This window comes from Parasteatoda tepidariorum, chromosome 10 (genome assembly GCF_043381705.1).
Source record: "Parasteatoda tepidariorum isolate YZ-2023 chromosome 10, CAS_Ptep_4.0, whole genome shotgun sequence".
Classification (NCBI taxonomy): domain Eukaryota; kingdom Metazoa; phylum Arthropoda; class Arachnida; order Araneae; family Theridiidae; genus Parasteatoda; species Parasteatoda tepidariorum.
This window is the reverse complement of record NC_092213.1, coordinates 20162517-20187749: the sequence shown is the minus strand read 5'-3', so window position 1 is coordinate 20187749 and position 25233 is coordinate 20162517. Positions and strand designations below refer to the sequence as shown.

General features: G+C 26.4%; 2 protein-coding genes across 5 annotated transcripts in view; one reads left to right on the top strand and one right to left on the bottom strand.

The window, feature by feature from the left end:
* LOC107442560 (exocyst complex component Sec15) overlaps positions 1-12841 on the top strand; it is a 40025-nt gene extending 27184 nt beyond the window's left edge. For all 4 annotated transcript variants that reach the window (XM_016056147.4, XM_016056149.4, XM_016056148.4 and 1 more), the window contains exons 13-20: positions 317-396; positions 2087-2141; positions 2613-2685; positions 2769-2875; positions 4818-4959; positions 7845-7918; positions 8989-9101; positions 9727-12841. In XM_016056147.4, the coding sequence (XP_015911633.1) occupies positions 317-396; positions 2087-2141; positions 2613-2685; positions 2769-2875; positions 4818-4959; positions 7845-7918; positions 8989-9101; positions 9727-9853 (771 nt within the window). In that variant the 3' untranslated portion in view covers positions 9854-12841. The remainder of the gene's footprint in view (positions 1-316; positions 397-2086; positions 2142-2612; positions 2686-2768; positions 2876-4817; positions 4960-7844; positions 7919-8988; positions 9102-9726) is intronic.
* A 4988-nt stretch (positions 12842-17829) lies between these two features.
* Positions 17830-25167, bottom strand: LOC107442562 (peroxisomal N(1)-acetyl-spermine/spermidine oxidase). Its single transcript, XM_016056153.3, has 4 exons — positions 24959-25167; positions 22220-23270; positions 21435-21555; positions 17830-19606 (listed from the first exon to the last, which is right to left on the bottom strand). The coding sequence occupies exons 1-4, from the start codon at positions 25164-25166 to the stop codon at positions 19412-19414; spliced, it is 1575 nt and encodes a 524-aa protein (XP_015911639.1). The 5' UTR covers position 25167; the 3' UTR covers positions 17830-19411.
* Positions 25168-25233: the final 66 nt, after the last annotated feature.

The following is a 25233-nucleotide window of genomic DNA, read 5'->3' as shown; positions in this document are numbered from 1 at the left end:
CACATTCAAACTGGTTTATTCTAAATTCTAATTTAAGGAGTACCTTAGTGTAAGGGGGAGATTTTTTAAAAATTGAGGTTAAAAACATAAAATAAAATTCTGTTATGATAATTTGATTATTTGAAGATTATTTTATTGGAAAAATCAGTAAAAAAAAAATAATAATTAGTTAAAAATAGCCTTTGTTTCTACTTCATACAAAACTCAATCTAATTTCCTCTAAATATGCCCTTTTATGCGACCAAATTTATTCTAATTTGTTTAATAAAAATATAGCAAACAAGTTATTAATTGCAATCTTTTTTTCCCCTTCCAGCTGATACAAATCACCATCAACACAAACCACCTGGAACATGCTAGCATATATCTTGAAGACTACATATCTACAATTACAGGGTAATTAATTTTATTATTTTTAATTCTTGTTTTTATTTTGTTGCATTCTTTATTAGTTATATTTTTCAAATTGATTTTTTAAAATTGGATCATACTAAGATTATTTTTGAGTTTGAAAAATTTAATTTACCAAATATTAATAATTATATATGTAAAATTATCCTATGTAATCATATAGTTTTCTGTAATGTGTTTACTATTAAATTTTTACTAATAATGACTATTGCTTTTTATTTCATGATATTTTACAGTGTTTAAATATTTTACTAATCTTATAGAATATTCCTCAATTTTAATATGTAAAGAAATATTTAACGACTATCTATAAAATTTAAACAATTACCGTCAAACCTATTGATACTCAGATGCAAAGGAAAAAAAAAAAGAAATAAGGAGGTTTTGAATTATAGGCATGAGGAAAAATAAAGTTTGATCTCTAAATATTTTGCAGACATCAATAACATTTTTTTAAAACAAACATACCCTTAATGCTAAAAATAATCTTTCAATGACTTTTTTTTTAGATCTTAAATTTCTCTGTTTCTAGTAGCTTTCTTAGGTTAGCAACAACTTTCTTAGGCTAGCTGCTAATCACTTATTTCCAATATTTTACTGCTATTCATGAAAATATTTTAAAAGTTCTACGGTCTTCTCTGATTCTGTTGCTGGATTTTTAGGTCCATCGGTATGACTTATGGACATTGATTTCTGTTTAGCATCCTCAAAAATTAAAAATGCAGTTTTTTTTAAAGAAATTTTTTTAAGATAAGCTTGAAAAATACATTGGGCATAGGTTGTAAATGTAGGGAATTTCAGGAAATTAAGAAATATAGAATTTTTTAAAATAGATAGGCTCAACTGTATTAGCATTTACTTTTTAAATATATATATACAGTATACTCTTGACTTGATATCTCGAAAAGCTTGTTATGTCAAAAAAGTATTTTTCCGCTTGGCATTCCTCCCATCCACCTATAATGTTAATTTTAATTCATATGTCTGAGGGTTTCGTCTCAAAACCTTGCTCTGTCGAATTTTTTTCGAAATGAAAAATGCATTTTTTTTCCCGGAAAAATCAGGAAGTAAATTCATTGTAAATCAATTCTTTACTATTTAATACATAATTATTTTTGTCTTACTTTTAAATGTAAATACATTAAATAATTCTTGCATTTAGACTTTTAGTCAACTTTCATTATATACATATTTATTTGTAGTTATTTTTATGTTCTATGACTCTACTTTTTAGACCATGAATATGCTATATCGAAAAACATCAAAAGACATTCTATAATACATATATAAATAATGAAATATGTGTGATTTTTCTATAAATCACTGCTTACTCATTTTTTTGTTAAGAAAATAATAAGCCAACAGTGTTTTGAGTTCTAAAGTTATTAGATATACAATGTTTGGATTTTGAAAAGAAGGAGCCTGTGAAAAATATAACAACATGGGAATAAAATAATTTGAACACTTTATGAAGCAATCTTTTATCTATATATATACACACAAATTTGTTTTCAGTATTCTTTTATTGATTGCCCGTGTTTAAATTAGTGTGAATTATATGGCAAAATTATATTTTTATTCATTAATATGCACTTGTGAGAATATTGTTATTTTTAAAATTTTTCTACTTTAGTTCTCAGTATATGATATGTTGTACTTTTTCACTTTTCTTTAGATCAACTACTGAATCTTTTCATGTTGCTAAACTACAAAGTTGTTCTATGTTTAAGGTAAGAGACATGTTTAATATTTAAATATTATATAAATATTTATGTTGAAGAATATTGTGGTAAAATATGTTTTGGTTTGTTCTGAATACTTAATTGAAATGTTATTTTGAGTCTTTCTAGCGGTACAATCTTAATTGTTAGTTTTTTTTATATTTTGAAATTAATCAATAAAATNATTTTTTTTTTTTTTCTCCAAGGTCAAGAAAACTGAGATGGGCACAGTAGGCCTTGGCCTTCTATGGGCTGTCGCGCCACTGAGTTTAGTTAGTTTAGTATATAAATATTTATGTTGAAGAATATTGTGGTAAAATATGTTTTAGTTTGTTCTAAATACTTAATTGAAATGCTATTTTGAGTCTTTCTAATAGTATAATCTTAATTGTAAGTTTTTTCATATTTTGAAATTAATCAATAAAATTAAATTTATTTCCTTGTCTTGTGATTTCTCTTTTAAAAACCATTTTGTTTTAGGATGCACGAGCTGATGCTGAATCTCAGATTTATGAAAAATTGAATGAAAAGATAGATGAATTTTTAGAATTGGGTATGATGATTATTTCTTTGATTGTTATTATTTATTTAGTTAATTTTTCCATTGAAAATGCATTTAATTTTATTTTGTTATAGCAAACTATGATTGGTTGCTTGGGGAACCAGAAGGGCAAGCAAGCAGTTATCTAACAGATTTAATAGCATTTCTGAAGAGTACTTTTGAGGCTTTTACTAATCTTCCTGTAAGTTATGTTTCTTACTACTATTATTTTAGCCTTTATTAAGCTTATTATTTTCTAATTTCTAAAACTGAGTTAAATTTTTTTTTTATTTATAAAAGTTTTTATTTGAACTAGGCTATTTCTTTTCTATTTTACTTACTTGGACGCTATATCGCGGGAGAAACTTTTCATTGCAAATTCTGTTTCACCTCCATAACTATTTTAAAATATAGAAAAAGCGAGAAAGTTGAAGTATATTCTCTACTGAATGCTAAATATTATTTTCTGCTGAAGGGGTTTTGTTTTAATTTAAATCATTTTTAACCCTATAAACTTGCATTTATTTTTGTAACTAGAATTTTTATTTATTTTTTAAATTTAATTCTATGAACAAATTTTTAATGTTAAAATTTATGTTTAAATGGACCTTTGTATTATTTAATGTGATATTGAATTTTTCCATAGTTTTTAATTATTGAAATTTATATATATATATTTTTTTTTAATAATTCTAATTTTTGGATTCTTTTTTTTTTTTTTTTTTTTTTTTTTTTTTTTTTTTTTTTNTTTATTTTTTTTTTTTTTTTAAGTAATTGGTTTTGAAGTATTTAATTATAAACATTTCAAAGTATTTAATTTTATGCAAAGATGTTACAAGGTTAAGTGTCAAAAATAATTTAGTGCCTAGAACAATGATGTTTATATAACAATTACTACTACCTACAATTGGTGTCAATATGCCTGACTAAATACTTTGGCATGCGGCCCTTCATTGGTCAATCTCCTGTGCATGCGGCCCTTCACTCGAAAAAGATTGTGCACCCCTATCATATAGTGTCCTAAGATGTTTTTATTTTCATAAATCTTGCTGTAAATTTTTGTTTTTAATAGTGAAGTATTACTGACATAAAATATTTTAATTTGTTGGAGAAAGTGAACATTTTTTGTAATTGTTTTTATTTTAAATTCTTTATCATGTACTTTTGAAATTTTCAATTTTATTAAGTGCTACAGTTTAATTTTTGAGCCTTTTTATAGTTCAGTAATTTAATTTCTTTAAATTAATTTATACTGACATGAACAAATATTTCTTTCCTTATTAAATAGTTTTAATGATTTTTTCATTATACTTTTTTTTAAAATCTGTTTTCTGTTTTATTTCCCCTAATTTTCAGTTTTATTCTTTCTCTAGTTCGTAGTGAAAAATGACTTATGTAAAAAATATGCAGTCTGTTTTTTATATTATTTATATTTNAACCCAACTAAAAAAAAAATATTTGGAAATAATCTTAAAAAGAAGAAAAAACGATTAAGTAATACACTAATGATTATTTCCAAAATGATGGTAAGGTAAAAATCTTTCAAAAAAGAAATAAAAATCCTAAAATCTTATGAGGAAAAAAACATTTTTTTAGAAAAATGGTGGGAAAATTTATCAATTTCGTTCCGGTTTTTTGGTTTTCCGGTTTACTGACTTCCGGATAACGGGTTCTGTACTGTATTTTCATGTATGTTGCTGTGAATTTTTGTTTTTATTAGTGAAGCATTACTGACATAAAATATTTTAATTTGTTGGAAAAAGTGAAAATTTTTTGTAATTGTTTTTATTTTAAATCCTTTTTGAAATTTTCAATTTTATTAAGTGTCTACAATTTAATTTTTGTGCCTTTTTATAGTTCAGTAATTTAATTTCTTTAAATTAATTTATGCTGACATGAACAGATATTTCTTTCCTTATTAAATAGTTTTAATGATTTTTTCATCATACTTTTTTTTAAAATCTGTTTTCTGTTTTATTTCCCCTAATTTTTAGTTTTATTTTTTCTCCAGTTCGTAGTGAAAAATGACTTATGTAACAAATATGCAGTGTCTGTTTTTCATATTATTTATATTTATGCATTTATCTTTGTTGTGCTATTATATATTTATTTTTGATGTAGACATAAAATTATTTTATTTGCAGGATAAAGTGGCTCAAACGGCATGTATGTCATCATGCAAACATATAGCAAATGCTTTGATGGGTTTCCTATTAGATAAAGAAGTGAAACATATTTCCCTTGGAGCTTTGCAACAATTCAATCTTGATGTTATGCAATGTGAACGTAAGGGATATACAATTATTATTTTGAAATTTAGATTTTGTATGTTGCACAACTAATTAATTTAAAAAAGAGTTTAAAAGTTACCCTACAATTTTTTTGGAAAATAAAACATATTTCCGTAAATACAAAATGTTCAAAACCCTTTTTTGTTATTGTTTTATTTATTTATTTTTTTGAAAAATATATTTTGTTGAGTTTTAACAATATTAATCGATAATAAGTTTTATCATTTAATAATTTTATTATTTATTAATAATTTATTTCGTCTCCTAATAAGTTTACTCATTGGCTAGTTTGCAGAATACTAGTGCACAGAAAATCTAATTTGAGTAGCTGGTGATAGATAAATAACAAAGCTGATAATGTGTTCATGAGTAATCAGGAATTAATTGTATATAGGTTATTTTTATACTGTACACTTAATCCTCTAGAAATATGATATAAACTTGCTGATGATATCATGATATACATTTCTTATATTCTGTTTTTGCATTGGATTTATTATTGAATTGCAAATACATTTTAAATATTATATTTTGCATTGAATATTTAAAATCTAATTGCATTTATAATTTGTTAAATTCGTTTTTCCTTGCAAATAAGTAGGGAGAAGGCCATATTTCAAACCTTAAATGTGACTATTATAGATGTACCAGGTCCTAAAATTTTGCCAGGTCTGGGCAATTAGTAAAAATTGTATCTTTAAGTTGTCCCGTTTTGGGTACCTGGCTAAAGTTTAATTCATTACCTGGCCGGTTCCAAGGTACCGGTAAAATTTGCTTCCAGGTATTACAAAATTTTTGCAAAACAATATAAAATTTGTATTATTTTCTATTGAACAAATATTTTACAAGATATAGTGTAGAAGAAATTTATTATACTCCTATGTAAATAAAAACATGTTTTTATTTTTACATTTTTTAAAATTAATTTAAAAACTAAGCTTTTGAAAAGGTTTCTAAATGAATTTTGCAATTACTTTTGGATGTAAAATAATTATCTGAGAACTTCGTTTTGAACTGCAGACATCTGCTAGTAGCGACCTTTATTTAATTGATTAACTTTTCATTTGATTTACTTACAATTTCATTAGCGTAAATATAACTGCTGTTAAACGTAGGATATTTTTAAGATTTTTTTAGCAAAATGACCGTAATTTAAATTAAAAATGTTTTACCTTAGCAATATTTATTTTTTAATCATCCCATAATAATGAAAGTAATTTAGGTTCCCGGAAATCTACTTTAGTTAACCTCAGTTAATTTGTTAAACGTTTAGATACTCGATGAGAAATAATATCTTATAACCGATTATGAGCAGAATATTCATAGAATGCATTTGCTATCCTTAATGTTACACTTCTGCTTCTGCATCCTAGTAATTTTAAACTTCCTAATATAGATTAATTCCTAGATCAAGTTACATATAAGGAGCAAGAATGTTTTCAAGAAAAACTTTTTCTGTGAAACAAATGCGTAATATGTTTTTAAATTACACAAAGAAAAGAAACATGAAAGCTACCGATGATAAGATTGAATTTATTGAGTCATCAAGTAGGAAATCTACCTAGTAGTATGAAATTTTGCTTAAAGTTACTGATGACCAATTTTATTCACACGTGCTTCTTTTTAATATAAAAGTAAATCATCTCATCTGAAAATTTAATGAAATGTTTCCAAATGACCTTTTTGTTAAATCTTGTAAAAATAATATTTTTTAAAAATAAGAAACTACATTGAAAGAATTTATTAATTTTTTTTTTGTTAAAACAATTGGCTCGGTTTTATTATGCGCTTTTATTCACTTGGAAATAAATCTTCAGTGATGTCAAAATTATGTATGGCATTAGAATAATTAATGTGAAATTTGTAAGAAAATACTTATGTTTTGTTAGCAATTGTTGTCCATTATACTTCTATTGCTTTGCTTTCGAACCTAAATAAAAAAAACATGTTATTGCATTTATTCATTTGCTATAAGCAAACTTAGTAGGAAAATAATATAAATGTAGTATATTTTTCTACAGTTATCTTTGAATTTTAAGAATTATGATTTTCTTTATTTACTTTGAATAAATATCAATATAACTCCCTATTTCTAATTTTGTATTTATTTAACTATCATGTTAATTTGGTTAAAATTGTTTCCTGCATAATATTTTTGAATTTCCTTGTTTTTTTAAAAATCTTTTTACCCTATATGGACCCCTTTTATTTGCGAACAAATTTTTCTGTTCTAAAACTGCACATTTTATCAAGTTTTCCCTGAAATTAAATTCTATTTAAGAGTAAAATATGCTGCGTCTGTACTAGTTATTTCAATTTGATTAATAAGAAACTGATGGAATACATGGATTTTCAAAACTATAATCAGTAGTTTTTAGATTGCTTTAAATCTGAATATGGCTGTGTTGAACAAAAATGAGTGTTACCTGGTTTTGGATACCTGGTAAAATTAATCAGGTACCCAGTACCTTGTCTTCAGACTAAGAACCATGCCCCTGTACCTGGTACCAGGTTGTGAAATTTTTATTACCAAGCCTGAGTGATTAAAATCTGGCTTGGTCGGCCGCATACCGTGTAAGTGCCTGGCACCCAGTTCATCCCTAGTAGTAAGGAATTTAGTGTCATAATTGTTAGTATTTTATTATTTAATAATTATATTAATAAAAATTTTGTTTACACCTTAGTTTTAAGAAGTCTGATTTATATTTTATTTTTATTTTGTTAAAATGGATGAAAAGTTTTAAGATTTTTTTTGTATATATTCGCTTTATTTCTCCATATATCATGCTATTTCTCATATTATGTTTTACGAAAAATTTATTTGTAAGTATGATTAAAAACAATGATTTAATTTTTTCATTTTGCTCTTTTTTTTTGCAGTGTTTGCCAACTGTGTACCTGTTAGAAATTTTGAAGAAGGAATTCTACTTATGTGTTTTGCTGAACTACGGCAGGTATAATACTTCTGCCATTATTTTTGCCATTATTATCAAATTTATTAATAACAATAATTTATTATGTCCAAATATAATCGAATTTAACAATAACAGGATTTTATATTAAGATCATTACTTCATAAACTGCAAATCGATCGATTTAAAAATTTATCAAGGTATCTCATTCAATTTCAAAATGTATATTTTTATTGCATAATCCAAAATAAATTTGAAGATTTCAGAAAACTTATAATTAAACTTAATTATTTTCTAATCTGTGGGACTACTTATCTACTACTTCTTCCCCATCTTTTTAGAAACATGTGAGTCTTGCTCTGCTAAAAATTGAGAGGTCTTCAGAGACACAAGTCAACAACTGTCCCCCATCTCTTTTTCATTCCTTTTAATAATGAGCGCTTCTCAGATAAGCTGTGTGTTATTACTCAAAACAGTTAGCAATTGTTAATCAAAGTAGTTATCATCATTAGTTAGTAATCTAACCAAAACAAGTATTTTTTCTTTAATTTGAAAAGGAACATTGTCTTGTAAATACATCAGATGGAATTTTATGTAATTGAGTATTTCCAAGAAGCATTTGCTTTAATTTTTATGGAAGATTATTTTTATGTTTTGTTGGGATAAATCCCACAAATTTAAAATTAATGAAATTATTTGCTCAGCTACTCTAAAAGAATAGGACAAATTTCTTTAATTTAAGACGGGTCTTAATACCGTAAATTTCTATATTTTTAAATGCTTCTCTTCTAGTTTCTTATCTTCCTTGTCAAAATTACCACTTTTAAACTGTCAATAGTCTCTAAAATTTTAATTTTTTCTTTGACTAGTTTTTGAGATTTCTTTATACTTTTTTGTCAGAAATATCTACAAATAAATTTACAAGTCTGTTTAACTTTGCCTATATTATTTAAAATACACAAAATTTAGTAGTTTAAAAATATATTACAAGGTAATAGAAATAATTATAATAAAAAAAAATATGTATATATTTTATATACTTAGGGCATTTGGTTTCTTTTATTTATACATTATAATGTTATAAAAATGATACATTTGTTTAAATTTTGCAGGTTTTAGACCTTTTCACTGACTGGGATTGGTCAAATTACTTCCGAGAATATGGCCAGGAAACTAGCAAATATTTAAGAGTGAATCCGCATACTGCAATAATATTATTAGAAAAGTATGTAAAATGTGAAGTTCATTTTATCTTCAAATTTTTTTTAAATAGTCTAATGTTTAAATTTGATAGAATAAAGTGTTTATTTTGTGTCCCATTCTTAATTTTGTTAAATATTATTTTTAAATGTTAATATATGTACTTTCTGGGTAATTATGTATTTATTGTGTTTATTCATGTATACACAGATGTTTTAAAATCCAAGACACTTGCCACAGTGCCTAATATTTTAAGCAGAATTTAACCTGTTTTTTAAAAAGAAAGAAAAACCGAATAATTTTAAGCTGCTGGCAACTAGAAATTATGAATATTTGTTAACCCCTGTGTATATGTCTAGCTGGTTGGTATAAATTATAAAAATATTTTAATTGCATTAGCTATTTTTATTTCTAAATAAAGTTTCTACAGATATATTTTTTATATATCATAAAGGTTATTTGTTTTTGAAACCAAAAAATCTCAAACTGTGATTACAATTGCATAGACTAGTGTGTTAATTCATCTCTAAATACCCAAATAACTTGTTAGTTTTACATTAAAAAAATTGTAACTATATTAATATTCAATAATAGTATTTTCCATAAATTTTTACTGTATATAAAATTAAGTTGTTAAATTTTCTCTACAGAGTTCGAGAAGCAGATAAAAAGAAAAACATATTCTCAGCCTTAAAGAAGAATGAAAGAGATAAGAAGAAACTATTAGAAACTGTGTTAAAACAACTTCGACAGCTTACTACAAATGGTGCTGCTTAGTACTTTACTTTTTCAGAACTCAAACTTATTATTTTAGTAATTACTGATATGAAAACAATGCTTGTCTTTGTTATAAATATCTCCTGCATTGTTTTTATGAAATTAGAAGAGATTTATTTTTAAAAAAAGCATGTTTTTGATATTTTCTTTGTGTACATTTTTTGTGATTTGTTTTAATTTAAAGTATAAACTTATGAATTTATTTTATACTGAAAATAATGTTTCATTATCCTATCTTAGAGTCTTCTTAATATGGCATTTTAAACTTGGCTAAATTATTTCACTGAAATCTTAACGTACTGGCGGTTTTGACATTTTCATTTTTTCTGCTTCCAAATTTTCATACTTTTTTATATTCAACTGTGGTTTCAGCTACTTCCACCTGTCCTCCAATCACAAAGCTATGGTATGAAGGATTATTTTTCTCCTAATTCTAAATTGTCTCTTATCTAACTTTAGATTGGTGGGTGTTTCCCCCTGTCTAGATAATTGTTAGTTGGTCGAAAAGGAAGTGAGGTTTTTCATTTAAGTGCAGAACCGTCTGTGTGTTAAACACCTAAGACTCCTAATTTTCCCACGCATACTGAAGTGCAAAATAAAATTTATTAGAATCACTAAAGTTTGATAGTCTGATAATTTATTAGTATAAATTAATGCTTGAAGCACTATAACAATAAGCCATAATTTTCCTTAAGTGGCATTTATGTGTTTTTAGTATTGTTTCCAGATTGACATTTTACAAATAAAATTTAAAATAATATGACAAAAATATTAATAACAATGTCACATAAACAGGCATACAATCAATTCAGTATTGTATGAAGCACCTTTTTCAAACACACTATGAAATAAAAAAAACATAGAGGTGCAGAAGAAACTATTGACAAGTTACAACAAGAACAAATTGGATTGATCAACAGTATAGGTAGTTAACAGCAGGTTGAAGATTAGAGGGGGAAAATGTGAATATCTCTTACTTATGTTGTTGGCTATTCTAATCTTCAACTCTGGTTGACTATTTAGTTTCCCTACTCTGTTGCTTAATTTTTTTAAAAACTTGTTTGTAATTTCTCTTGTATTTCTATGTTATTCTCTTTTGTTCATTGTTTTGATTCTATAGAAGGTGCTTCATTATAGGAATAAAAGAATTGTATGTCTATATGACATTGTGTGTTTTTTTATTTTTGCTTTAATTATATGTAGCTAAGTTATGGGTTAGAAAAAAAAGTATATAATATGCACACATTTTACACTTCTTTACCTTGTAATTTACACGTTTTTGAAATTACTACTAATTAACACTTTAAATAGAAGTATCTTATTGCCCACCTGAAAATTTAGTATTTTCACTTCGAACACTCTTTAGATCAATTAAATAATGTGGCTTATCATTATGTGGCAGCTACAACCATTTATTTTTAAATAAAATTGCAAATGAATGATTTTGTGTTAACTAAATTCCTTATCATGTAAAGATTATTAAAACTAAATGCAAGAAAGCCTTATAAGGCCTTGTTTAATAAAGGTTATAATGTATTGAAATTATTTAATAATATAAATAATTCTTTCAATAAAGTCAAATAATCATTATAGACATGCTTCTGCCTTGAGTTAAAATATGTTATGTATATGATTGTCTGCACGATTATCTACATCTATTTTAACATGATTGTGTACATGTAAAAATCAATGTTGTGTGCATTGGAGGATGGGGAGGCTACTCTCTGTTCACCGTGAGATGAGTTTCTTTTAGTACACATTGAAATCCTGAATATTTATTAAAAAATCATAGACTGAAAAACAAAGCTATGCAATAAATGAGCTTCCTATCATCAGGCAGATTGAAATCCAATGGGAAAAAAATGGATTATAGCAGAAACATTAAGGGATTTTTATCCTCAATTATTTTTCTAGCTGATAAGGGAAAGCTGTTTCTTCCTATGATGTGTTGCTGTAGTTTTCTTTGTTTGGTGTTATTGTAAGTTTTTATAGATATTGATGTTTCACATCAGTTTTAAAGCACCTGATTGTCTGAGAATTTGTTATTGTAGGTGTAAGCAATTTTTACTGACTACCATCACGTGTGGTCATTATTCAACACCATCATCTTCTGTTGTTAGGAACTCATATTAAGGGTGGACAGAACATTCTGTTTTCATTATTATTTTTTTCCTAAAGAAATTTATAATTTTTTAAAACTATTTTGATCAGAGAAATTATTTATAAAAAGTTTACTAATAAATTTATGATGTGTGTATTTAGTGCAATAAAAAAATAATTATGTTTTTCTTGATAGCATAACAAAGCAATAGAATTATAACTAATATTAGTAAAATAATTTTGGATATCCTAATTACTTTATTGTGTTGATTGCTATATTATTTAGTGGATAGTGATAAACTGTGGTTAAATAGCTACAGTTAATAATTTGGTGCTAAATGCTTTTATATGCCTTAGTTTTTATTCTTAATGCAGTGCTGTGAGCTTTAACATAATCTGTACTAATCAACGATGTAAGTGAATGTTTGACATGTCTTGCAATTGGTAAGTGATACATCATTTATTCATTGTGCTCATACTGATGTGAATAATTTCACACTTGTATTTATGTGTAGTAATACTTAACTATTTATTATTGATGCATTGATTGCTCTGCTCCAAAGATAATATTAGAATGTAAAATATATTTCTCATAATTTTGTATATATGTAAAGTGTTATTAATGTAATGCAAACAAATGTTTTAAGAATAGGATTATTTATCAAACACTGCCAGGTGAAATATAGAAAAATGGCTTTGAAAAGATTGTTTCATTAAGAATGATGACTTACTACAAACAATCTATCCAAAATTGGTGATATTGTTAAAGAAAAATGTTGGCAGTTAAAAGTGTAAAAATTACTTTTACTACACTATTTTGTTACTAAATGACAGATATTATTTATACAGCTTCGAAATTTGTTTAAAATAAAGTATTTAATAAAAGTAGTTTGCTTTTTTTTTTCATAATTTCAGAGATTTTATAAATTTGTACAAATACATTCTTAACATATATTATTAAATATGACCTTAAATTATTTAAACCCTAAAATTCAAATTATCAATATATATGTATCTATATATTTTATTGAAAATCTCTAATTTCAATTTTAATAAGACATAAATGAACACTATATTATATAAAAGAACAACCTATTGAAATTTATACTAGGTGTTTCAAAAATGACCCCTCATTTGAAAAACCAAATCAATAAAAGAAAAATGCTACATTCTGTAACTTATTGAAAATGAAAGATCTTTTCCCTTTAAGTTATAAACTTTTTTATAAAGTTCATCGTCAGATAAAGCTGTAACTTTTTAAATATATATATACATATATGTTTTCAAAATAACCACTCTTTTCTTCAACAATGTGGTTCAGTCTAAGAATACAATTAATGTATACTTGTCCAAATAATTTGAATAGAAACAGATTGTCTAAGAACAGAAAACATTGTTTTATAATATCTTCAGTTAGCAACCACATCTGTAAACAACTCTTGTAACTAATGTTGAAACTAGAAATAGAAAATTTTTGTTTCCTCAGCAGAACATATCAAATCATGCATTTTAATCTTCTATTTTTATTTTCCGAATTTTCTATCAAATTTAAGGTGATATGTTAAACAAAAGATTATAAATTCTAGTAAGACTGAGAGTTGAAAGTTTGTCTTTTACTGTACATTTTTCAATAATTGGTATTTTACATTGAAACTCAATAGCCATTAAATTTTTCATTTCTTTTAAAAAATTTGCTAGAATAAAAAGCAATTTAAATGCCAGCATAGGAATAAGAAATCATAGAAATTATATTTTATTTATCTTATGAAGCATTTTTTATTTATTTATACAATACATTTACCTTTTTAAAGAATGAAGATAATGTCTACATTCAATAGAATAAACAACTTTTTAATTTTCCTCTTTTGAAATTGAATATGATAATAGGCCTTTAAATTCAAATTTTAATCTGACTTTAGTAGTTTTTAAATTTTCTCTTAGGTCTAGTAGTAAGACTCTTATGAAGTTTTAATGCAGGTTGCTTGTTTTTTTTTTTTTAAACTGGTTGTAAACCCAAAATATTGAGTCTACAGTTCAATCACTGTTATAAAGAAAAATAATTAAAAAAAAAAAAAAACATTGCAAGGATAAAAAGAAAAAGCTTGAAATAAAGAATTTTTCAGAATATAAAATGTTCAGAATAATTCTATACACATGGGTTACATTTTCATTGAAAAAAGATAACTGCAGATTATTTTATCACCATTTGTTATATTTAGTCTCCTTCTGGCAGGGTTGCATAAAAGCTGATTTTTTCTGAAAACATCGTGGCCAGCAAGTTTTTAATAAAATTTTTTTTTTAAAAAAACTGGCCTTATTGGCTTTTATTTATTTTTATCTTATTATTTATAATAAATTTATGTTTACTTAAATTCAATTTATTGATTACTACTCAGTAAAAATTATCTCTTATTAAATCATCTTATTATCTCAGTTAAAATTATCTATCTATTTGTTATGATGCATACTGTCTAATATTGCAGCAAAAGGCAAAAATATGTTATTACAGCCAATTTTCAAAAACAACCTACAACAAATTATGTAATGGCACTTTGACTTCAAAGGTATTTACATGTTTTTAAGTTGCAAAAGTTTAATTTTTAGATGCTTTAAGTAAAACTTGTTTTTTTGAAATGTTATGAATAATTTTATTTTTTATATACAAATATTATGAACTACCAAAAAAGTAAAAAAATAGTTTCTAGGCAGTATTGAGCAAATGCCAGATCAAAACAAGTTAGTCATGTTCCAAAACATCACAGCTGAGTTTTAAATTGCTTCAGAATAAATATTTTTCAAAAAGTGGGCAAGATCAAGCATTTTCTATTTCCTTTATCAAGTATTTTCTGTAAGATTTATTCAAAATAATAATTAATATATATTGGGATTTAAAATTTGGGAAATTGATTATGATTCTAGGTAGTTTAATATAGTTGTTTTTCACACTTCTGAAATTTAAAGCTATTTTTTCAAACTATAAAGTCTCGAAAGTGCAAAACTGTTGAACCATATTGCTACTGTGATTAACAACTATGTGATTTTTTCATATCTCAGTTTTTGAAAAATATTTTGTTTTAATAAAAGCCAACTTTTATTTTAGCTGACCTTTTTATAGTTAAAAAAAAACTGGTTTTTATTTTATAGTTTGACTTTTATCTGGCAACCCTGCCTTGTGGACAGTGGCAACTGTTAATTTTGCCCTATAATAGGTTGACTTAGAAATGAACAGCTATTCAAATTAAAATTTAACTTTGCTAAATTAGCTATTAAGCTTGTGCTTTATATTTTTGATAAATTTTTAAATAATGAACAAGAATTTTTTAAGGGTTTGGGTTAATCTATGTCTAATTTTCACTTAATTTACACAATACTATGCAAAAACTAATAATTTCTTTTGTATTTAAAAACCTAATAAAATTTTATTAAAAATTTTTTGATTCTTAAAGTTTTGTCCTCTACATCTTATATTCCTACACCTTATAAGGTATTTATTTTTAAAATCAGTAGTCAAATAGTTAGTTAAATTTAGTCAAATAGTTTTAAAATAGAACTTATAAAATACAAAAATATTTCTAAAATTTATTAGCCATACAATGAGATATATAAAATTAGAAAAAAAAAATCAATTCAAACCACAAATTAAAAATTTATTTTATTCTAATAAAGCTTTTCCTTTTTGTTAAACAGTATTCACCTGCTCTAAGTATATACATTTACTTCATGCACAGCATGTAAAAGCATATTGATACTGAACTATCACAGCTCATTTACACTAATCACTTCAAATGATCACAGTTCTGTAGAATATAAGCTAGTATGTCATCAGCCACAGTCAAATTTCAGTCAATCATTATAAATATTACTGGAAATAAATTTTATAATTTTTTTGCTTATAAAAATTTACAGAATTATGGAAAATAAATGAGCATAAGGTTGTAAAATGATAAGAAACATCAAAATTTTATGTTAAAATAAAAACACAACTTTCAATGGATGGTGTTTTCAGTAGAAATGTAAACAATAGCAATCTCGAGCTCGACACCTACTCTAGTTCCGGTTAAAAAGTTTGCAGCTGCTTACTACATGTTATTCTGATAGGCGATGTTTTCAAACGGATAATTTTGTTTTCAATAAAAGAAATAAATTATGAAATATGGCAGATTTGAGCTCAGAAATTATCTAAGATATTAATGTTAATATGTAATTCTGGTGAGTTTGAAGTGAAAATTTGTTTTAGTTTTTTAGAGATATATTGTTAAAAAAGGTGACATGGTTGCTAGATTTTGAATAACTCGCTTTTTTGGCAGTCTTGATATAGCCTCTTTCCATAAGTTTATTACTGTTAGTTCTTGTTGCAAGCTGTGCACCATCTTACGTTAGTGTTAACACTTTTAGCATTGTAAACACCAGTATTGTTAGCATTGTAAACAGAAGTAATAAATAATCAAATACATTGTTTGCAAGAATCTCAAAACACAATGATGCCAAATGGCTTTAAAATACAACGGAAACAGTAACCCGGAAATTTAGGCGGTACCGAGCTTGCAGCTTTCCCTAGTGTAGAAGACACCATCCATAATTCATACATTTAGCAATCATTTTTTATATAATTTTTTCTACAACTAATGCATACTTCAAACAAAACTAATAAAACTGCCCTTATTTATTTGTAAATAGGTCTTGCTCTGGTAGCAGCCAGTATGTCAGCTGTAGATTGTTTTATATATTTTCATCTAAGTTTTATTTTTAGAAAGAAAACAAGAAAGGATTTCTGTGACTTCTTTTCAAGACGTCTCTAAAGTTATTTTGAATAAAATCTAAAAAAATAAAAAGTAAAAAATTTATTTTATTAAGTTTTAGCGGTTTTTGAAAGAAAATACTGGGTATTTTGGGAGCGGTAAAGTGTAATGGTATTTGGAGAAGAAGTTTAAAGATGCCTAATTAGAATGGATGATGACCGTGCCACTAAAAAGTTCTTCCACGAAAAACCATCTGGAGCACGGAAAAATGTAAGACCAAAGATCAGATAGATTGACTGCCTAGAAACAGATTTAAAAGTTATAAACTGAAAGTGTTTATTTAAGAAGAGGGTAGCTTGGAACTTGATTCTGAGAAAGGACTAGGTTGGCAAGCCATTGGAAAAAGTGTTAGATTAAGCTTAATTTCTACAATAATAATCTTTGTCTGACTGTGCTGAGGTCAAATTTGTGTAGATTTAATTTGTAAATTCTGCTACCAGGCATCTTGCAAGCTATGATTTGCCAGGCATCTTGCAAGCTTGCAAGTTGAGCACTGGATAGCAAAATCTGCTAAGCCTATTAAAAAAAGAAGAAAAAAAGTGTGTATAAAAAAGAAAAAATTTGTTCAAAATTTTCTTTGTTTCTGAAAATGGACTTAGGATGATTTTTATACCCATCACTTCAAATAAACTTAACAGAAATTAAATGTTAAATACATTTTAGAATCTTCTTAATTTCTTTAAATGAACTTGGCAGGGTTTTATACCCATGACTAAAATAAACTTGGCAAAAATTATAATATTTTGGCAGAATAAGCATTGACTACAGCTCAAATAAAAACAGCAATAAAGCTGTGTGTACAAAACAAGTTTAAACACATTGACATTTACAAGACAAAATCTTAATCAGATTTAGTACAATTACAAAGTGAATTTAATTTCCTAAAGGATGAAAAAAAAAATGTGAAACTTGACTACTTTAAAATAGTTGCATAATTTCTAGTATTAATATTTTCAAAGGAAAAAAGATCTTAATTACTAAATAAATCAATTAGAAGTTTACAATTTTATGTTAAAAATATTATTTTACATGCACTGCAAAATGTTTTAAATTTAATTAAATTTTCATTAATAGTTCTTGGGGATAAAATTCTTATAACTTTCAAGAAAGAAAAGAAAAACTTACAGTCTTTGCACTTAAACACAGTATTGTGAATAAAATTTTTTTAAGGAGAAAAATTCACCATTTATTGAACACAAATAGAAAAATAAATTTACTTATTTTAGCGAATTCTAAATAATGAAACTAATTACTGGAAAAAAAAATCTTGAAGTTTAAACAAAATATGTACGACATGTTTCATGAAAGATTGCTAAAATTTAGCAAAATTTACTTTAAATCGGAAAAAAATAAATAAAAAAATAGCCAAAATTCTGTTATTTTTTTTGTTGAAAAAAATAGGGAAAAATTGTAAAGAATGAATTCTGTATATAAAACAGAACAATTTTTATAAAGAATGTGAAAAATTCATAAAAGTTGGTTGGCCTGCCATTGTGATAAAGCTATTTAAAGAAAAGTTTTTCTAATTTAAATTTTTTAGATTTTATCTTAAATTGCAGTAAGTATTAGATCAATATTTGAAACTCATAAATTTTCCTCAATGCTAAGTTAATTTGTTTTCCATTTTTCATTAGGATTTAAAATTATAATGATAATAATAACATAACAGATGTAAATTCACTACACAATATGAATTTATCACTTATCAACAGTAATAAAATTATGGTAATGCATAACAACTGTAAATTCTATATGAATGAATGAGTTATATGAATCAGACAGTTATAAATAATAAAATTAAATATTTCAGCAGGTGAAAAAGTCATTGTTTTACTTTAGCAGAAAATAATTTGTGGAACTTTTTTAATCACCAAAATTTTTACCACCATTTTTTAAATCTTTTTAAAAGTAATCTCAGAATACGCAATTGTCATATTCTAAGTAAGCATTGGTAGTCATATGTGTAATAAAAATCAAGAAGTTAATATTTTATTATAAAACTGCTAATGACGATAACAAGCATCATTTATGACAAAATTAGACATGATCATCAATAAATATCTTTAAAAACGTAGTAAAAAGTCAACATGTGTAACAATAACAATACTTTGGTAAAAAAATATAAAAACGATAAATTAAAACACTAGATATTTTAAACATTTCAACAAAATAGTTTAAAGAAACTTTGACTGTTTTTTATTAATTAATACTTTTGCCTTGGTAATAATACATATAGCCGAAAAACAACTTGAGTAATTAAGAATATTTTTTCATATGTAGTTTATTCCAAATAAAATATATAAATCGATAAGGTGAAAATAATGAGCAAAGGTAAAAACAAATAACTGGCAGTAGGCCAAGGGCAGGCAAAAGTAGAATCTTTATGAGGATTGCCCAGTAACTTGATAGCCGATTAAAAAATCTGAGGAAGTAATTTAAATATTCAGGTTCTACCATAGAATCTCTGCATAATTCACCCAAGGGTTATTTCAAATGACCCTGGCCCTCTTGATCACTTTCTACCATGGCATACTCAGAGGTGGTCATTTTATACAGCCTCGTGCACTAGACATGCCTCATATGCAGTATCTAATGTCTGCTTGGAAAAAGGTGCCTGTCCCCAGCCTTAAGTAGTATCTAAAAATAAGATGTAAGCTATCTAACTTAGATCAATTCCTTTGATCCATGATGAAAGATCCCTATCAGATGCTTCCACTTGTCTGCTTTGTTTCTGACCAGAGTCAGAATCTGGTTCCGTTAGTATATCAGCACACTTCTGACCTGACAAATAAGCACCATGGGTTGTAGAATAAAATGTAGGATGAGTTGCCTCTCCAGCGAATAGCAGAGCAGGCTAAAAATACAATAAATTTATTTAAAAAAAATTGCAATAAATCTAAATTCTTAAGACCTTTTGTCAGCTAATGTTAAAATTCTTGTATAAACAGATTTGACATTAGTTTTTATAAAAAGCAATCTGTTTAAGATTATATAAGAATTGAAATTTCACACCATTTTGCATGGAGAATTATAAAAATGCCAATTTCTCATTTACGAAGACATTTTTAAATGGTGAGAAAAATTTGCATTTTCTTTTATTAATTGAAAGACATTTTATGTAGTGATCAAAATCGGTTTATTTAGATAAAGGTAAAGGTTGCTTCTAATGTCTAGTAAAATTTGTTTTTGAAATTTAAATCCCTATCTTGTTAATCTTGATTTCAAAATTATAACTGGCAGTACTTAAAATGTCTCCCTCTCCCCATTAGCTAAGGTATTGCTTTGCAACCCTAAGTGTGTGCATGTTCTTTTGAAAATATATATTAACCCTTTGGGGCAGATGGGTTCCAGTGTCTTTTTCTGGTGCTCTAATTACAAGCAAAAATATATTTTGGTATTTTTTGATAATAAAAAACAGTGTAATAGTCAGTAAAAAAGTTCTGTTAGATTATCGAAATTACATTTGTACTAGAATATATAATCCAGAAAAAGTGGTTAGAACATTTCGTTTTCATTCATATTCAAAAATTTTTCAATAATTAATTTTATAAATTAAAGAAATTTCAATGATGAATGACTGTCTTTGTTAGATCCAAATTAGTGCAAATTTTAAAAATTATTGTTTAGAAGTGAGCCGTGTTTGGAAGATTTTACTTTGAACACAGAAAAAGACACCGGTGTTACATGCCATATTTCATAACCATAAATGATTAAGATGCTAAATATAATATTTTTTTTTATTTTGACCTAAATTAATACAAATAAATGAAAAAAAGTATGTTTAAAAAAAGTCTGCATCAAAGAGTTAAGGTCATTACGTAACGGCCTGTGGATTATATCCAGAGCCGGATTATACCTTTCGTAGGCCCTAGGCAGAGCCGTTTTTGGGCCCTCCCCTCCTTCCCCACTCTTTTCAAAATATATGCTGAAATTTTCTTGCATATTTTTTTTTTACACTTTTATTAATATGGATTTTAATTTACGAATTTGTTTATCGAACTTTATCTGCAATACCGACAAGTGTAATGCATGAAGCAAGAGAAAAAAGAAAGGTACTCCTAACTTTAAAGAGAAAAAAAATGGTAGAAATATAACATTTAAAAGAATAAAAAATTTACAAGTTAAGACAAGAAAAACAAGTTTAAAAAATACAAAATTCTCATATTTATTTTTTAAAAATAATTACAATTCCTAAATTAACTTATATAAACAAAACCAATGATTAAATAACGCAATATATTTCATACCTAATTAAACGGGGGGAAACAATAAAATAAAAGGAAAACTTATTAATCTAAATCAAAACACTTGAAAATTATCGAACCGAAACGATAGTTAAAAAAGGCACTAGCATAAATATTAAAACCCGGAACAAGGCAAGATCAAGGGAATTTAAAAAAAAAAAAAAAAACCTAATGATAAAATTTATGAATAAAAAGAATTTATTGAGTGCGAAATTTATCGTGAAAAGAAAAAAAAAATCAAACGCAGTGGAATCAGAAAAACAACTGTTTTTCTGATTCCACTACGTTTGATTTTTTTTTAAAATTTCTTTCTCCCAAGTTTTTCGTAGGCCCCTGAATTTCGTAGGCCCTAGGCACGCGCCTAGTGTGCCTATAGGTTAATCCGGCCCTGATTATATCACAAAAATGTTAAAGAAATAAATGTTAATGTTTAATTACCTTACTATGGTATGGATCACTGTAAATTGGAGTTGCAAGCAGTTCTATATCCCTTTGTGAACTTTTTAAGCCTATGTAAGTATAGGAACCTTTGCTAAATGGATGAGACTTCCAGGATGTGCTGAAATTTACAAACAACAGTTATACTTATCCTAGAATAAAATAAAGTAGTTTATCAACAAGTAGTATATTAACATATAACACCAAAAACAATGTATACAACATTTAAAAAAAATGGCACTTTACAGTAAAATTAGTTTTTAGTGTAAAACATATTTCTCTAATCTATACAGGAACATAAAAAACTCATTAAATAAATTTCAATCAATTAACAAAATAAATTTCATTCTATAAATATATTTTTAAAAGTAGAATTAATATGACTTACTACAATAGGTTACAATTAATATATTAAACCATCAAATTTTTTTTAAACACTTATTACTGTTCACAATTTTTTATTAACATGTTGGGCACATCATGTCACTTATGAATGCATTAGCTCATAAATTCAATAAGACTGCATGATTCTATTATATGCCACAGTAAAATGTTAAACACTTAGTATTTTAAGAACCACTGTACGTGTGAACTATATACGTTAGCTGCTAAAAAAATAGCTCTGCACCCATGCTTAACGTGGTAAAATTTTTTATTGCTCAAATAGCCAAAGAAAAGAAAATTTCATAAAAGCCTACATAAATGAACATTGATGATTTTTGTTTTTATTGTTCAGTAAAATATAACAACACTAGTTTGAAAATAATCAAATTTTAAAGGTTTACCAAACAACTTTGCAAGGCTTAGGTACGTATGGATCATTAAGAAATTTTCTTAAAATGTCTGTGCATGTCTCAGCAACTTGTTCTTCGGACAATGTCTCTAGGAATTCAGCTTCACGCCCAGAGACCCAAGCAAGAAGAATACTTTCAGTACACCTACGAAACGAATATATCTTTCGAAACCAAATCTTACTAATATCACTTTCCTCTGTCCTTTTCCACAAAGTGATAACTTCGGAGATTTCCGCATTTAAAAAAGGTCTATCATATTCTAAATATATTTTATTCACAATACCAAAACTTAAATTTTCTATGCACTCTATTTTATAATCTGGCAGTTTTGGTTCAAACATATCGTTGGCAGTAGCCTTAAGGACACCTAATGGAAGAGTAACTATTACATGACTAGCTAACCAATTTGTACCATCTCCACAAGTTACTAAAATGAGGTTGGATTTGTTGCAAACACTTTTTTCATTATCGTCAGTTTTCGAATCATTCTTCATTTTCCATTTGATTTGTTTTACTTCACATTGTAACCTTACACTGTCCCTAGGTAGGATATCTTCTAAAATTTTAACTACGGAACAAAAACCTCCTGGTATGCTTATATTGCCACCAGGTAGTTCTGTGTAACTCCCAAAGTCACTAAGGCTTGTTTCATCCATACTATGGCAACCAGTAATGCAGGTTTCCCTGCTTAGAAGATGATCGAATATCATGCGGCGCATATTTGCCTCATCACCATGGTATTGTTGTAAATAGGCATTAATATCCATTTCTAGGTGTTTGCCCACACTTTCGATGTTTGGTGGTGTGTGCAAGTGAAGTAAAAAATATTCCTCACATCTTTTACTGAACCAGAAATAAGCATTGTAAACCTCGTCTACAACAGAGATGGGCACTCTTTTCCCTTCTTCGGTTGTTGCAACCACCGCATGGGGATCTTGATCTATGGTTATATTTATTAGTTCATTTGAAAGAGCAAGTTCGTAGATAGGATTTTCCATCACTCCATGTATCCAACTGGCACCAAGATCAACTTGATCAACACCTATAAAGAAATATTAACAATACAATGAATAAAAGATTATAAATTTATATTAAATTTATTTAATTAATAAAAAATAATATTAATAAATTAAATAGTATTTATATTGAATTAAATATCAGTATCTTATTATAGTTTTGGTAATATTGTAAATTTAATAAAGAAGTAGAAATGTAAATAACTCAAATTTAACAATATTTTTATTAATTTAGCTATTGCACAACCATGGCTGCTTAACCACACAAAACTGTGATGTGTATCGCCGTGATGTACCTCAAAGCTATCCAGGCACAACCCTGAGATATAATATTAAAATATAAGATTAGTAAAGTTTTAGGCATTAGGAGATATTTCTGTATTAACATCTGTTAGTTAGAACCACAACTAGAAAAAGGATATTTTAATTTCATTTTATAATTACATTGAACAGCCAACCCAAATTTGGGTTTATAACTACAAATGTTCAATTACATAGGCTTGTAATTTTGAACCCAATCCAGAAGACAAGGGAACTCCTAGATTAAGCATTGGGAGAAATTTGCCTTCGTGGAGGACTTTTTGATGGAACCAACCTGCATTTGCATTACACACGAAAACCTTCCACGGTAAGTCTGACGGCGACTCTAACCTATGATCTGTCTACCACTGAGGATATTTCACATCAGCACAGTGGTCGGTGCAGGAAAAGGATATAGGAAAGCATAAAAGTTTTTCTTTTAGAAAAATATATGAAGTGGTTTGCTTGGGGGTGGCTTAAGAATAATACCCATTGAGCTGATACCAACCTGTTTTTTTTTCTTTTTCTTTCTAGTTTCTTATCTGCCAAGAAGTAGTCAAGACTTAATAATTATTTTGGCATACATGTTGACAGTGAAACCTTTTCAGGAATAACTTTAATAATTTGAATTAATAACCCTCTTGGAAGTATTGATCAATATATTCATAAAAAAAGCATTTTATGAAAGAAAATATTTATGAAGTGTTTACTATTTAATTATTATTGCTATTTTTTCGTCATTAACTATTTTTAATGCTGCCTGTTCAAATAAATTTGGTAAAAAGTCTTAAATATGATGTACTTAATGTTTGTTATACATTTTAAAGGAGAAAAGAAAATTCGGTGAGGAAGTATTTTTAACATTTTATTAACTTTCATCAAGCATTAATAGCGGTATTTCATCAAACTTATTTTAATATAAAAGAGATATTTTAATATAAAAGAAATATATACTATGCACCAGTGAAGAAAATGATAAATATAAATTACTCCTGTTAAAAAAGTTTTTTCATACATTTATTAAATCATGAAATAATTAAGAAAGTTCTTAGTATATTTAGTAGATTGGTAAAAGAGTATACTTAGTATATTTAGCAGATCGGTTTAACATAAAGACAGGTTTAATAACATCTACGATTGAAATGATTTGAATTTCCAAAGTAATAACAAAATATTTGAGCTTTAATTGTGGTAATTATGTTAAATAATAAAATTTACAAGTTAATGCATCAGAGCTAAATGAATAAATAATACAAACATACATGATAATAAAATACATTATTTTTATTACAATCAAACCTTTTTTATGTATTACGAATTCAAAAGATTTCGAATTAATTGATATAAAAATATTTCAAAATTAAGAAAAGTCGAAAACAGTTAAAAAAATAAATAACAAAAATATATGATTCACCCATTGGAATGGAAACTATACGACCGCCAATTCTATTTCTAGCTTCTAATATTTTAAAATCCGTTTCTCCTTTCTTTATAAGATGGTGAGCAACTGATATTCCTGCAATTCCAGCACCAATAATTAAAATTTTGCATGAAAATTGAGACGTTACCGGAGTTTTTGTTTCGGAGGCTTCTGCTAGAGCTGCCATTATATCAACAAACATGCGAGAAAGCTGAGGTGAAAGACTTCTGTATAATTTCTTTTTTATTAATAATAGCAACTGCATAATG

Excerpts from the sequence above, each read along its gene's own strand:
- LOC107442562 (XM_016056153.3), bottom strand. The coding sequence starts at position 25,166 with ATGTTTGTTGATATAATGGCAGCTCTAGCAGAAGCCTCCGAAACAAAA. Across the intron at positions 23,271-24,958 it reads TATAGTTTCCATTCCAATGG|GTGTTGATCAAGTTGATCTT; the intron begins GTGAATCATATA and ends ATTTCTTTATAG. Across the intron at positions 21,556-22,219 it reads AAGCCTTGCAAAGTTGTTTG|CACATCCTGGAAGTCTCATC; the intron begins GTAAACCTTTAA and ends TGTAAATTTCAG.